A 16,339-nucleotide genomic window follows, 5' to 3' on the forward strand; every position below is an offset into this window, starting at 1 on the left:
TTCCCAGTGGGTCAGAAGTTTACATACACTTTGTTAGTATTTGGTAGCATTGCCTTCAAATTGTTTAAATTGGGTCAAACGTTTTGTGTAGCCTTCCACAAGCTTCTCACAATAAGTTGCTGGAATTTTGGCCCATTCCTCCAGACAGAACTGGTGTAACTGAGTCAGGTTTGTAGGCATCCTTGCTCGCACATGCTTTTTCAGTTCTGCCCACAAATTTTCTATCAGACTGAGGTCAGGGCTTTGTGATGGCCACTCCAATACCTTGACTTTGTTGTCCTCAAGCCATTTTGCCACAACTTTGGAGGTATGCTTGGGGTCACTGTCCATTTGGAAGACCCATTTAATGCAACAGAGCATTAACTTCCTATCTGATGTCTTGAAATGTTGCTTCAATATATCCACATAATTTTCCTTCCTCATGATGCCATTTATTTTGTGAAGTGCACCAGTCACTCCTGCAGCAAAGCACCCCCACAACATGATGCTGCCACCCCCATGCTTCACAGTTTGGATGGTGTTTTTCAGCTTGTAAGCCTCATCCTTTTCCCTCCAAAAATAACGATGGTCATTATGGCCAAACAGTTCAATTTTTGTTTCATCAGACCAGTGGAAATTTCTTCAAAAAGTATGATCTTTGTCCCTATGTGCACTTGCAATCTGTAGTCTGGCTTTATGGCAGTTTTGGAGCAGGCTGCTCAAAAGCCACTTTCCGGTTATGTTGATACAGGACTTGTTTTAATGTGGATATAGATACTTGTCTACCTGTTTCCTCCAGCATCTTCACAAAGTCCTTTGCTGTTGTTCTGGGATTGATTTGCACTTTTCACATCAAACTACGTTCATCTCTAGGAGACAGAATGCATCTCCTTCTTGAGCGGTATGATGGCTGCGTGGTCCCATGGTGTTTATATTTACATACTATTGTTTGTACAGATGAACATGGTACCTTCAGGCATTTGGAAAATATTGCTCCCAAGGATGAACCAGACTTGTGGAAGTCCACAATTTTTTTCTAAGGTCTTGGCTGATTTCTTTTGATTTTCCCATGATGTCAAGCAAAGAGACACTGAGTTTGAAGGTAGGCCTTAAAATACATCCACAGGTACACCTCCAATGGACTCCAATTAGCCAATCAGAAGCTAATTGCCTAAAGGCTAGACATCATTTTCTGGAATTTTCCAAGCTGCTTAATGGCACAGTTAACTTAGTGTATGTAAACTTCTGACCCACTGCAGTTGTGATATAGTCAATTAAAAGTGAAACAATCTGTCTGTAAACAATTGTTGGATAAATTATGTCATGCACAAAGTAGATGTCCTAAATGACTTGCTAAACTATAGTTTCTAATATGAAATCTGTAGAGTGGTTCAAAAATTAGTTTTAATGACTTCAACCTAAGTGTATGTAAACTTCTGACTTCAACTCTAAGTCAAAGCAGTTTGGAACAACATGAGGGCAAGGGAATAAGACACATTTTATTTTTGGGTGAATTATCCAATTTATATAACTTTCAAGATATTGCATTTATATCTTTTCACAATTTTTATATGTCTTGTTTATGTGCAATATATCTGAGTAAACACTGAAATATTTCAAAGAAGTCACATAAGTTGTGTCTTTATTGAAAAGCAAACATCCATACAACTGAAACTTACACTATTTTAATTAAGTCAGTTTCAAGGGATCTAAAAACCATGACAAAAAAACAAAATAAAATAAATAAAAATAAGACTATTCATCTTGATTTAGGACTGCCCCAACCACTGTAGTTATTTCTTTTCTGACACCCTGAACATCAAAGGAAGCTGTCAGCAAAATTACATTATAAAACACCCCATAGATTGCCCTTGTAATGTTACACATTGTTCTTGTGCCAATGTGAGCGAGTTTCAAAAGGAGAGGAGGTGAAGGGAATGTCTCCCACATTGATTTACAGGACAGATTTGAGGCACAAAAGACAATCCAGGCATATTTTCATTATAGCCAGCAGTCTCAGTGTTTGCTTTTTTTAGATTTCTTGTGAGAACGGTGAGGCGATCGCGACCGAGATCTGGATTTCTTTGAGGATTTTTTGGGCGTTCTTGATCTGGACCTGCGTGACCTTTTGGGTGTTCTAGGTGGGGAAGGAGACCTAAAAATGTAAAAAACAGAAAAAAAGACTGATTACTACCTCCAGCTGGCAATAATTAAAAAAACATACATACAGTGGCAAAAAAGTATGTGAACCTTTTGGAATTAGCTGGTTTTCTGCATTAATTGGTCATAAAATGTGATCTCTTCATCAAAGTCATAAGACGAACACAATGTGCTTAAGCTAACAACACACTAACAATTATAATCTTTCATGTCTTTATTGAACACATCCCATTAAACAGTCACAGTGCTGTGGAAAAAGTAAGTGAACCCTTGGATTTAATAACTGGTCGATCCTCCTCTGGCAGCAATAATCTCCACACAGCTTTTCCAGTAGCTGAGGATTAGACCTGCACAACGTTCAGAAGAAATTTTGGACCATTCGTCCTTACAGAACTGCTTCAGCTCAGCCATATTCTTTGGATGTCTGGTGTGAATGCCTCTTGAGTTCATTATACAATATCTCTATTGGTTTTAGGTCTGGGCTCTGACTGGGCCACTCCAAAAGGTGGATTTTCTTTTTTTGAAACCATTCTGTATTGGATTTACTTTGATGTTTATGGTCATCGTCCTGCTGCATCACCCCCAACTTCTGCTGAGCTTTAGCTGGTGCACAGCCACCCTGACATTATACTGTAGGATATCTTGATAAACTTGGGAATTAATTTTTCCCTCAATGACGGCAAGCGGTCCAGGCCCCGAAGCAGCAGAGCAGCCCGAAATCATGATGCTCCCTCCACCACGCTTCAACGATGGGATGATGTTTTCATGTTGGTCTGCAGTACCCTTTTTATGCCATATACAGTGCTGCATGTTCTTCCCAAACAATTCAACCGTAGTTTCATCAGACCACAAAACATTTTCCTGGGGGACTGGGTAGCTCAGCGAGTATTGACGCTGACTACCATCCCTGGAGTCGCGAGTTCGAATCCAGGGTGTGCTGAGTGACTCCAGCCAGGTCTCCTAAGCAACCAAAATTGGCCCGGTTGCTAGGGAGGGTAGAGTCACATGGGGTAACCTCCTCGTGGTTGCGATTAGTGGTTCTCGCTCTCAATGGGGCGCGTGATAAGTTGTGCGTGGATCGCAGAGAGCAGCATGAGCCTCCACATGCTGGGAGTCTCCATGGTGTCATGCACAACGAGCCACGTGATAAGACTGTCTCAGAAGCGGAGGCAGCTGAGACTCATCCTTCGCCATCTGGATTGAGGTGAGTAACTGCACCACCACAAGGACCTACTAAGTATTTTGAATTGGGCATTCCAAATTGGGGAGAAAAGGGGATAAAAAAAATAAAAACAATTTAAAAATAATATATATTAGTTAAATCTTAAAGGTAAGCAATTTTAGCTGTTCTAACTTCCATGAGACTGAGCCATTGATTTAGCCACACCCCCTCTTTCCAAAAAAACGCGCTGATACCACTTGGAGAAACCGACACAAAGCATGTTCCCATGGTTGTCAAACACAACAGTAGCAAAATAGCACCCTCAACTGACAAATTATAAATCAGAATATGGCATTAAGCCTCAATAATTTGCTGGAATGACAACACTGAGATCGTGCAAAATGATTGACAGGTCAAAAGCATCGTGGACACATTTTTGTTTGCTGTTTATAGAGTCCAGAGCTGTCACAGAGACCAGTGAGATCTCCCAACACTTATTTCATTAATATCTTTCAGGGAGTAGGACAATTTTTTCCATACCTTTTCATGAAAAATCGCATATAGCACCTTTAAATTAGTTAAAAGATTGTGCTTGTTCATTATTGTAATTTAGATGATCAAACCAGATTTTAAGAAAAATTTATACATAAATGCAGGTAATTCCAAAGGGTTCACATACTTTTTCTTGCCACTGTATGATAATGACAATAAAACACCACAATATGTGGGATTCAGTGTTATGCTCTATGATGAGATAAAATCATTATTTTACCTTTTAGATGACTTCCGGTTGCTGTCTCTTGGAGAGTCTTTGTAAGAAGACCGAGTACTGTCCTTTGTATACGATCTATCAGAGCGCTCTGATCGTGGTGAAGGTGACCTGCCACGTCTACTGCTACTACTTCGAGTGGGGCTGGGGGAGGGACTGTGCCTCCGTTTTCTTGATGAAAAAAGCATGATAATGTTAGAGTCAAACAAACTGTAGCTCATATACTGTTACCTTAACAAAAGTCACGTTTAATGCTTTTATATAGCTACTGTAATGTAAGCACAGAAGCACAGGTAAGATGCATTTGTATGTATTTCTAAGAGTGGAACATTTACAAAAGCATATGCCTCAACACTGAGATTTCATTCATTCATTTTCTGAATGACTTTTGGGGTCTTATGCATATATCTTACTTTTCTTTTCTACTTGGTGTAGATTCTTCTTTGTCCTTCTCTTTGTGTGAGACATCAGATTTGTCTTTGTCTTTTCTCTCCTTTTCTTTCTCTTTCTCTTTGTCTTTTTCTGTCTCTTTCTCCTTCTCCTAAACAATAACAACAAAACAAAACAAGTTTAAAATGACCAAAAAAGTTAAGAGGAATGTTTTTTCCAAAACAATTAGTTGATACCAACCCTCTGTAGTAACTTGTCCCGATACAGCTCTACTTGTTCTTGAATACTCTGTCCAGATTTTTTGGGTCGTTTTCCAGATTCAAGCTCATCTTGAAACTTCATGACTTTAAGCTGCATCAGAAGAAAAGAAATTGGCACATAAATGTGCATTGCTGAAGAGCTTTCCAAAATGTTAAGTTCATTATCTTAAGGTATACCTCAATTTCTCTCAATTTGGCACGTTTTTCCTCGCTCATCTCAGAAAACTTTGCTGACTTTGAATCATATTCTTCTCTAACAGGATTAGAGTAAGATTGCTGTTCTGTTGAGCTGGAGCTCTTCAAAGAGTCTTTGCTCTCAGTTTCATGTTTTGTTCTATGACACAAAGTATGAGAGTTCCAAAATACATAAATGTAATATTGTGATACACAATTGCAATCTTTTTTCAAACCAATCCAGAAATTACCAATAAAGTGTAAACTGATAAAATTAAATTACAAGAAAAAAAATCAGAACACACAGAACATACCTCTCTTTACTTTTTTCTGATTCATCTGGCAGATCAAAGACTTCCCATTTTGATGTGGTTACAGCTAAACAACAAAGTAAAATCAACTTTTTGCAATCATACACAGTATATGAAGCTGGAAACTGGTTTAAATAATGTGATGAATGACATTTGGACTAACCTTGAGCCTCCAAAGCAGCACCATCTACTGCCTCCCATTTTGATGGGGCTACTTTAAAATCTATTTTTTGCCCAGAGTGATCTACTGAAGAAAAAAATGATCAGATTTATACTGTTCCAAAACATATGTTTCTTGCAAAGTGCCTGCCACTATATTATCATCAACTTTGGCAAGCATGTCCAAAATAAGAGTGTAAAATAATGCACTAAGTGGGAGGTGATAGTATGATTGGTAATGAGTCTGAATCAGAATTCTTACAAGGAACACCATCTAGATCATCTTCTGCTCCCTTGATGGGCACTCCATCCAAATCGTCAATTGGCGCTCCATCAATTGGCGCTCCATCGATGGGTGTGCCATCCACATCGTCCAGAGGAGCACCATCCAGCTCCTCCTCCACAATAGGAGCACCATCGATGTCCTCTGTTTTTTCTGGTTGCTAAGTCAAAATGCATAAAATGCTCAATCACAACTTGATGCAAAAAATAACAGTGATCAGAACAAGACAATCAAGAATGAATGATATGTATCCAAGCATCCAATCTTCATCTATGACTCAGAATAACTGAATCAGACAATTTCAACAAAACTAACCTCTGGCTCTGGCTCTCCAATCTCCTTCTCTGGATCGAGACTCACAAGCCCCAGGAAAATGTTCTGCAGTTTAATCAGGAAAGGATCAGGATACACTGCCCAGTCCTCCCATGCACGGAAACAGGACATTACTCGTTGCTTTGGAGACGAAGTAAAGAAACATCAACTCCAAACAGTGCATTCCATGTTAAAAGAAAAAAAAAAAACAGTAGTGTAACAAACTGGAAAGCATACCTTGAAATGCTCTGATTGTAAGTGGCCCTGTATTGTCTTATAAGTGGCATTGAGATCAGAAAATATCTGACAGAGTTTTGTTTCAAAGCTGTAAGAAAATTGAAAAACAAACATTAGATAAACAGACCAACAAGATCATCTAAAATTTGAGTGTGCACTAATGAAACCATGCCATACTTACAATTTTCTGTAATATGAGGCGTTAGCAACTTTTGCAGAGGAGTTATACAGCACGTCTGACACCAAATATAATCTTGCAATCTGAAGGGGGGAAGAGAAGTGCACAAGAATGAGAACAAGTGAGGACATGCATGCAGAAATATTAGTCCATCCTAATTCTGTTGCATAAGTCTGACCTTCTTTGGCAAAGGTGTTTTAAGTATGGATAGAGACTCAGCAATGCATTCCACAATCTCCTCTGCCGCATCAGCACGCAAGAGGCAGAAGAGCATGGCTTCAGCTATGTCACTCTTCCTCGGTGTGAGACCTCGCAGCATCTCCTCCAGTTTATCCCTCTCACTGCAATGAAAAAGAATCCTAAGAACACGAACCCAAAAGCCTGGTTGCTCCATTCTTCCTCAAGAGATCATATTTTCATGAAATGATCCAAGACAAGGAAAGCAAACAAAATTGACACTGATACATACTCGTCTTTCAATGCTCCCTTCTTACTCGTTTCTTCATCGTCGTCGTCATCAACTTCTTCAAGTTCTTCATCTTCGGGAGTGCCATGTAAATATGGGTTGAGAGGAGGTGGTCGCCAAAAAGACCCGTTCTTAAACATTCTGAAGTCCTCAGTTTTCCATTTGGTAGGAGATTCGCCCTGTAAATTAAAAATGTTATACTGATTTTTGGACACCTACGACTACATTTCTGACAAGTAGGTAAAGATAAATAACACTAACCTGTAATATAGTGTATAACTTCCACCGGTAATAGACGTGAGCTGGACTTTGATTTTCAAATAAAAACCTGTTGAATCCATGAAAAGATAAATGTTTGTTTTGAGACCTTTCTCAGAGTAGATGTTCAAACAAGAAAAAAAAAGTTCGTGGAAAATGTAAAACTTAATATTAAACCATTTCTTTTTCTTTACGCCATGCCAGCTTCTACGGGTATATTCATGGCGAGAGCCAGGATTAGTTATTCAAGAATAGAACTAAATAAGGTGTTTAAGATTCATTTTTTCTAAAAACCTTAAAGCTAAATTTGGATTCACTTTTCAAAAGTATCAACAGAATAATACAAGTTCCTCAAATGTGTAGAAGTATTACAGTCCAGTAAAATATGTTTAATGGATAGTGGATTCTGACAAGATGAACACTTTGGTGAATTTTCTCCTGATAGTAAAAATTTGTGTGTGAGTCTTGTATGTCCTATCCGGCATCGTGTGTAAATGACCTGATTCCAGCGATTATTAAAAGGGAATACATAGCTTGTCCCAACAACAAGATTTATTTCATGTAATTTGTTGTTTAAACACTGATCCCATTCCGACTGCCATTTGTTGTGAATGTATCCATTTAATGTTGTTTCAGATCTGTGAAAGGTATAGAGCATTTTACTGGTTCTGTAGATAATGCTTCTCTGGCAGCTCTGTCGGCTTGTGACCAGGTACCCAGCAGAAAATAATACTAAAATTCTTTGGAATCTATAAAAACTGATCACCCAACAATCGTGAAGATTTTAATCAAATTGTCATCTCTTGAATCAATGCTTCAAGACATGATTTTGAATCAGTTATTATTTAAAAAACAATGTTGTGGAGCAATCTCAATGAACTTCAGTGCCAGTAGTAGAGCATTTGCCTCTGCAGTAAAAACTGAACTTAGGTCAGGGATGTGGATACGCTGACACAGTTGATTTGTTGCAAAAGCTGCTGCCACTTGATTTCCAGATTTAGATCCATCTGTGTATATTGGGATATGTTGTGGGTATACTGCTCTTATATCCAGAAAATGTTGATGATAATCATTAAGATGCATTTTTGATTTTTGGTTTCTTGTTAAATCCAGATGGATTTTGGGCTTTTTGAGATCCCATGGAGGAATTTTGCAAAAATGTGTCTGTTCCAAAATGTTTAAATCCACTTTCAGATTCTCCAGATGGGTTTTTATATGTAGGCCAAATGGACGAATGTAACTTGGTGTTTTTTCATATACTGATGAATGCTGAATTAAAAAAAAAAAAAAAAAAAAGCTGGATAGGCTGGATTTTCTTTGTTTTAAGTTTGGTTGCATATTATAAGGCCAACTTTAGGCGTCTGATATCCAAGGACGGTTCATTGGCTTCCGCATATAAACTTTGGATTGGTGATGTTCTGTAGGCTCCCAAAGCCAGTTGTATACCTTGGTGGTTTACAGTATCCAAAAGTCGTATATATGATTTCCTAGCTGATCCATAAATTATATTTTCATAGTCCAGCTTTGAGCGAATCATGATTCTGTACAAGATCATAAGAGTTGAACTGTCTGCTCCCCATTTGGTTTTGGATAAAACCTTTAAAACATTCATAGCTTTAAAACATTTCTTTTTCAGTAATTTAATATGAGGAATAAAAGACAGTTTGCTTTCAAAGGTGATACCAAAAAACCTTTTCTCTTTAACAACTTTAATGTGGACTCCATCCATAAACAACTCTGGTTCACTGTGCAACGAACGAAGCTGACAGAAATGCATACAGATAGTTTTTGTTTGTGAGAACTTGAAACCATTCTGTGTTGACCAGGAATGTATTTTGTTCATCTGCAGTTGGATTTTTCGCTCGATAGTATTCATGTACTTGCTTCCGTAGCAAATGCAGATATCATCTACATATAAACTACAATGAACATCAGAACCAATATATTAAACCATTTAAAGTGATAGAAAATTCTGTCCTCAGTTACCTGCCTCGTGTTGTTCCAAACCCATAAGAATTGACTCAAAATGAACTGACAAGTTAGGCAGAAAGTTAGTGACGGAAAGCCACAGTCACTTTCATTGTATCTTTTTTTTCCCCCATCTGAAGTATGTGAATGATGACTGAGGCTAACATTCTGCCTAACATCTCCTTTCATGTACCATGGAAGAAGGAAATTCTTACAGTTTGTGACAACATAAGGACAGAATTTTTTATTAAAGCACTTAAACAGAGTCAGTGCCTTTTGCCCTCCTTTAACTCACCTGTAGAGCGGATTGTTGATCTCTCTGTTCATGATCATAGCCTCAAACATGGGTCCCTCACGCACCACAAACTCGATCATTCGATGGATGAGAGAGAGCAAATTCCTACGAGAAAAACACAGTTAAAGCGAAACGGATTCAGCGCCATCACCAGCCACACCTAAACAGCTCCTACTACTACAGTAAGACATTTGATGAAATGCAATATTTTTGCACTGTTTTCCATGAGCCAATAGATATGTTCTTTTGAGCTTTTAAGATTTAAAACTGACTGGCAGTGTGACAGCTTTTAACAAAACATTTAAATCCTCTCTATAGTCATCTACAGAGTCTCAGCCATAGCATTCTTCCCTCATAACTTCTACTTCTAGACACCATATGTGATCCAAAGTGTCAATTCTTCATATTTATCAAGTGTGGATGGAGAGGAACAAATAACCATGTAATCACTTCAAGAGTCAGTTAAGGGATAGGGACAATAATGGGGTTCCTGGACTGGCTCGTGAAGTGGCCGATAAATCAACTGATGATTTTTCTCAAATGTACTGAAACACAAATCACAAGTATTGGAGCCGATCATACCAATGTCAGACAATCATTCTGTATACTTTCCCCAATCCATCCCGTGACGCTTTTCTGGTCCCTCGCAGCTGCAGACAGTTCAACTTGTGCTGCTCACCAAGGCCAATGTCAAAGGTCACCGAGACTTTGGGGATTGGGTGTTGATTTCGAACCATGCTACTGTAGCAGTTCAAGTGAGCAATAGCCAGAGGTGTTGTCTATGTGTAACAGACTAGGTGAATGTGTAATAAGTGTATTCTGTAGTGTTTAAATTGGTAAGTTAGTACTAGTGGAATGGATCACATCAGATGAAATGTGTGATAAAACCTTAGCAACATTCTTGAAAGGATAGTTCACCCAAACATGAACATTCTGTCATCATTTACTACACCTCATGTTGTTCAATACCTTTATGACTTTTTTCTTCGGTGGAAAATGAGATGTTAGGCAGAATGTTAGTATCAGTCACAATTCACTTTCATTGTATGGAGAAAAAAAAAAAAAAAACGATTAAATGAAAGTGAATGGTGTGTGAAGCTAACATTCTGCCTACCAACTCCTTTTGTGTTCCACAGAAGAAAGTTATACAGTTCGGAATAACATGAATGTGAATGAGTTAAGACAGATTTTTCAATTGTGGGTGCACTATCCCTTTAAAAAACATCTCAATAAGAGAATGACCAAACTGCCAAGCATGCCTTAGCATTGACACCTAGAATAATTCAGTGTAAAAGGGGGATCTACAAACACCAGACATGATTGATTCATAATGTCAACAGAAACGATAATAAACTCAGAATTACCTCCTCTTAAAATCTAAATGATCATTTACAGAGAATTGCTAATGAATGTCCCTCAAGCTTATATTAACTTCACTATATGAGCAGTATAACACAAACCCTTTATATGTAATGAATGTTTAAGTATGTGTACAGTTAGTAGCTTTTGTTCTAGATTTTCATGCAAGGCCTCAACTATTGCTCACCCAAACCAGCATCTGGTAGCATGCATATGTCCAATCTTTCAAACTACAGAGATGGGATAAGTTCTCTACATTTCATAAGAATTTGGAAAAAAAGAAAAACATGTACCTTTCTGTTGGGATAACCACTTTGACTATGGCTTGCGACAGAGTCTGGATATGAAGTCACATCAGATAATAAACATAGAATATATATGTGAGTATTGTTAAAAAGAAACAAGCATAACACTAAATGCAACATACACTCCTACAACAACAAACGTGTTTTACAGTGTCCATTTTAAAACTTGACTGAACACATTCCTAGAGAAAGAGGCACTGAAATGCTACACAATCTGCATCAGAATATTTTTAGTTTTTAATTCTAGGTTCTTTCTTAACATTTCTCTCTAAATAATCCTTTTTTTTTTTTTTTTACAAAAACCAAAACATTGCATCAATATCAAAAGGTGCACAGTTCATCCTAACTTGGCTTTGAAAAGCACCATTGCCTATTAAATAATCTGTCCAAGAAATATTCTACATTAAAAAACACTTACCGGTACAATCAGCATGGTACATATTTAATTTATATAATGATTAATTTAGTAACAAAAGTTGCTAAATTCAGTAAAATTCTTAAGCACAACACTTTTGTACAAAGGAGAGTAATACAAAAGTATAAGCCTACCCCTCTTCCAAAAAATGCACAAGAAGAAAGTCATTCCCCTAACTACAATTTTGACCATGCTAACCGATATCGTTTTGTCCCACATATGCCAAGTTACCTTCTCAAACTCATCTTTGCTTTTTGGAGGGGGAGGCATAGGAGCATTGGGGTTCTTCAGTCTCTCTTTGGGCTGGGCATTGAAAGGAAGTCCAGAGGGTGGAGGCGGAAGGGTGTGCTCCATCATAGAAGGTGGAATATATATTGGGTGAGGTGGAATTGGTACACCTTTGCCCCATCCCAGTTTCATTTCAAAATTCATTATCATTTTGCCTGAAATGGACAGAATTTGATCAGACTAGTCAATGGGGCAACAGTAAGTCATTAGAAAACCCAATAAATGAATAGACAGACAGATGAACCGTTAGACTGAGAGATTAGGCAGACAGATTTACCATTTAAATGCTTAAGTGCACGTTCAGCATCTCTCCTCGTCATGAAGGCAACAAAGCCACAGTTCCTCTCTCTGGCCCTTTCCTCATCAGTCCTGGGCCACATGATTTTCACACTGGCTAATGGACCATAGCGACCAAATTCCTGACAGAGCATCTCCTCGTTCATCTGTAAAGAGTAAGTCTTAGCATGAAACACTGATGCGGTTCAGAAGTTACCTAAAAAGAATTCTGTAAAAAAGCTTCTCAGTTACCTGTGGATTTATGTTCCCCAAATAAAGATTTGTAGTTGTTGGATCACCAACATCATGTGAGCCAGGAGCTGAATCATCTAAAACTGAAAAACAAAACAAAAGCGCTGAATAACACATCAATTCTTTATAATTTTTCCTCCATGATGCGTTACATCAACACCAAAATAGTCACATAATTGCATTACACAGTATATAAAACAAAATTACCACTGGACGGACGGTTTCTTCGTGAAGAACCATCCACTAAAAGAAGCAGAGAAGCAGTGTGAATTTTGTTTCCTTGATTAAAGAGTACACGCTTCTGAACAGTGGGAGTGGCCATGACATGTGGGAGGGGCACAAACTTGACTGGGTCTGACTACATGAGTAAACAGAGGACTTTTTTTGTGGGGGAAAAAATATACATAAAGAAAGAACTTACAGGATCGCCTTCCTTCCGTTGTGGAAAGAGGCTCAAAACGACTGACGCGACCCTTCAACCTGTGACGCTCATCACGCTCTTCCTGTATTCTACAAAAACAATGGAGGACAACATTTAATATCCTATTAAATGTGCTAGTGTTTGTTAAATAGTAAGGTAAAGAACACTAACTGTTTTAGTTCTTCTTTGAAGAGTTCAAGGTTGCTCTTTTTCTTTTCTTTGTCTCCCTTCTTTGATGCCTAGATGACATAATTGGAAAATATTGGGTTATAGCACAACACAATGTGTGAAAGATAAATTAAATGATAATAAAAAATAAATAAATTAAAAAAAACATACATTGCGCTTGTCTACTGCTAAAAACTGTGAAGGAGTTTCCAAAGGTAAAAAACTTTTTGTCTCCAGAATCCTTGACTTCGGTTTGTAAAGCTTTCCTTTCTTATCATCGTTTACCGCTTCCTCTGTAAGGGATAAAGCAGCATTGAGAGAATAAAAAAAAAAAAAGTGAACATAAAAATATTTGCCAACTTGCATTTTTGTTGGAAACGATAAAGTAACCTTGTTCCTATATATATATATATATTTGTATTCATACATGTGTTTGCATCCACAGCTTTTGTTTATCTATTGTTGTGATCAGTAGACTCTACATAATTAAACACATTTTGGCCCAGGAAACACATTAAGTAGACAATAAAGGCAAATAAAATGCCTGCTCAAAATTCTGTGTTAATACGCAATGTGCATATAAGCCAGACTAAATTATGCTTGCTCTGACCCAAATCAGCCCCCAGTATTACAGGCAGTTCTGATGCTGCTTTGGTTCTGTGCAAATGAACTGTAGCCTTAAACTTTGTAGTTGTCATGATAGAGCATGCACTTCAAAATGTATAATCTCGTAGTTTAAAAGTATTATTTCATATTTCTACATTAATAACTTTATATTTAAAACATTCATCTCATAACATTATTTATGCAATTGTAACTGCTGTGTAAATGCATTTATCACCTCAGCGCACCATTAAAGGTTTAGTTAACCCAAAAATGAAAATTTGCTGATAATTTACTCACCCTCAGGCCATCCAAGATGTATCTGAGTTTCTTTCTTCATCAAAACAGAATTTAAGACTTTTAGGATTTCATTTCAGGCTTCCTCCTTTAAACAATGCAAGTTAATGTACTCCATACAGTCTACAAATACAGTTGGAGCTTTTCGACCAACCCTACCTATTTGAGCCCAAATACACCGATGAGGAACTGAGGGAGGCTGTTAGAAGTATATAAGTATTGTTTTGTTTCTAAAAATAATCAATCGTTTGCATTCAGAATAACTTTATTTGTCAACTGGAGTTGTGTGGATTATTTTGATGCACCCTAAATATGCATTTTGGACCGTCAAAAAACGGAAGACATTCACTTGCATTGTTTAGAGGAGGAGGCCTGAAATGAAATCCTAAAAATCTTAAATTCTGTTTTGATGAAGAAAAAAAACTCAGATACATCTTGGATGGCCTGAGGGTGAGTAAATTATCAGCAAATTTTCATTTTTGGGTGAACTATTCCTTTAAACTCTGTGTAAATACACATTTTCATGGTATATATGCCACTTCAGATGCCGCTTCTGTGCCACCTTAGCAGTGTAAAGATGGCTTAAGATTAAACCTTAAGGTCACTGTAGCAACGTCCAGATGATTAACTTACCTTTTGTGGCATTGGCAATGCCACCACGGACAAAAGTCTTTACTTTTCCTTCGCCTCCCTCAAAAGCAGCGAGAAATTCTTCATAGATCTCTGCAGCGGCTCTTTCGTCCTCCTGTGAATAATCACAGAAAGCTTTAGTCATTTAGCAATATAACTAAGCAATATAATGTTAATCTTATTTCATAAACTTTTGAGCATTAAAAAGTTGTAACAATTACCATTGTTTGTGTGTTCTATGCATTAATAATACTGGTGTAAACTATTTGTAATAGGCACTGTCTATGGCTACTGAAACCATACTTCAGTTTTTGAGTAGGAATAAAACTATTGGCACTGCATGGTGCTAAATATATTGTACAGGTATATACAGTATATATATGAACAGATGCATAAAGCACTAGGTACAAATGCTATTGTATTGGTTTAACTGAGAAATTACAAGATAGTTTTGATTGGGAAGGAGGCTAGCATGCACGCAATTTAGAGTGTGAGGAGATCAATAAGATACAAGTCGATCAATATTGTATGTTGCTTTATGAATGTCTCCAGCCAGTAGTAATTTACATGATGTACTTACCTTCTTCTTGAGTTCATCCTGCTCTTTTTTACTAAGTATTCTTTTTGCAACCGCCATCTTGCCGATACTAAATGCCTTTAACTTATTTTCCGATAAAGCCTGCATGAAAATAAGAAAAGGATTTAACACAAGTTATGCGTGACATGACATTTCATTCACACACCTGTACAATCTGTCCTAAGGAAATAAGATTTGTAGACAGTACAGGAATACTAAGAATACACAAGCAGAGAAAAAAATTATGTATCAATCTTTTGTAGTAAGGTTCTGTGGAGTAATAGGGTTGCCATGCATAAAGAGCATCAGGAGGAACAGACAGCCATAAGTTACCCATCACCGAAAACATTTGGAAAGATGATAGCCGTGTATTGGCTGTTAAAACACTTGAAGTACACTGTGTCTCTACAAGTGACCACAACAGCAGTGCCCCTTTTCTGTTGACAACATTCACGTGGCTAGCGATATTAGCAAACATGATCATGTTAGCTCTTCGAAATAAAACGAGCCTCCTAAATTAACTATAAGCATAGCAATGCACAAATGAGATTCGTTTAATATTAGTAAACGAAATGCAGCTCTGCTTTGCGCGACAATATCACTTAACGTTGATTTATATTTAGTTCATGGTTAGATATGCCAGCAAACAATAAACACACACCACATTATTTCATTCTCTGTTGTGGTGTCAACAATATATCTTTTAAATATGATCACAGGTAGCATACATTGCAGGCAGAGTTTAAACCGTTAAAGGTTTTATTATAGAAAATCAGTGCAGCCGCCGGAATTCTCGCTAACTACCCTGCTAGCGAGTTAGCATCTCAAAACGATCAGCTTGAAGGGCTACTCATCCTGTCACAAAGCAACAAACTACAGACTCAAACAAAACATTGTTGCACTTTTAGCTTCGTAAGCAAGACAGTATGGCTTTAACGTAATGGTATGAATTTAAAAATGTGACAAAATACCTTTGAGTTGGCTTTCTGCGCCCCTCCTGGCGTTTTGTCCGCCATTTTGCCCGACACTGTGCAAGCGCGTGAAGCGCGTGAAGCGCGTTCACACTTGCTCACTGCACGAGACAATGTCACGTCCATTACTGAGGACAGGAGTCGGCACAGTCTGTTTTATGTTAACATTATATAAATTGTTTTTTGTGCACGCCTAACCCCAAAACATTAAAACTCAGAATATATAAACAATAATGTTTGTACAGTGCATGTAGTGCACACAGTATTGTGCTGCCTGAACCGGCATGGATGTAATCTGCTGAGCTAAACCGTTACTTTAGACAACGTTTTGGAAGTCTTTCCTGGTTTGGAAGAAGACATACGCGCATATGTATGGTTTGTAAACATTTGTTATATGTGCCAGCCAGAGGACGTGG

The 16,339-nt window shown here is 37.7% G+C and overlaps 1 protein-coding gene across 2 annotated transcripts; it reads right to left on the bottom strand.

Annotated features, from left to right (window-relative positions):
* Positions 1–1,604: 1,604 nt before the first annotated feature.
* Positions 1,605–16,014, bottom strand: LOC127442253 (U2 snRNP-associated SURP motif-containing protein-like). 2 transcript variants are annotated; one of them, XM_051700128.1, is made up of 26 exons: positions 15,924–16,014; positions 14,956–15,054; positions 14,379–14,490; positions 13,017–13,138; positions 12,849–12,916; positions 12,678–12,766; positions 12,464–12,499; positions 12,257–12,339; positions 12,006–12,171; positions 11,672–11,883; positions 11,014–11,057; positions 9,362–9,466; positions 7,102–7,168; positions 6,844–7,019; positions 6,553–6,715; positions 6,378–6,457; positions 6,197–6,284; positions 5,963–6,100; positions 5,627–5,807; positions 5,369–5,449; positions 5,209–5,272; positions 4,898–5,054; positions 4,701–4,811; positions 4,484–4,611; positions 4,074–4,241; positions 1,605–2,134 (listed from the first exon to the last, which is right to left on the bottom strand). In XM_051700128.1, the coding sequence occupies exons 1-26, from the start codon at positions 15,966–15,968 to the stop codon at positions 1,996–1,998; spliced, it is 2,922 nt and encodes a 973-aa protein (XP_051556088.1). In that variant the 5' UTR covers positions 15,969–16,014; the 3' UTR covers positions 1,605–1,995. The 2 variants fall into 2 exon arrangements, with proteins under 2 accessions (XP_051556088.1, XP_051556087.1); XM_051700127.1 differs by having other exon boundaries at positions 5,369–5,452.
* Positions 16,015–16,339: the final 325 nt, after the last annotated feature.

Source organism: Myxocyprinus asiaticus, chromosome 6 (assembly GCF_019703515.2).
Source record: "Myxocyprinus asiaticus isolate MX2 ecotype Aquarium Trade chromosome 6, UBuf_Myxa_2, whole genome shotgun sequence".
In the NCBI taxonomy this organism is placed as follows: Eukaryota; Metazoa; Chordata; class Actinopteri; order Cypriniformes; family Catostomidae; genus Myxocyprinus; species Myxocyprinus asiaticus.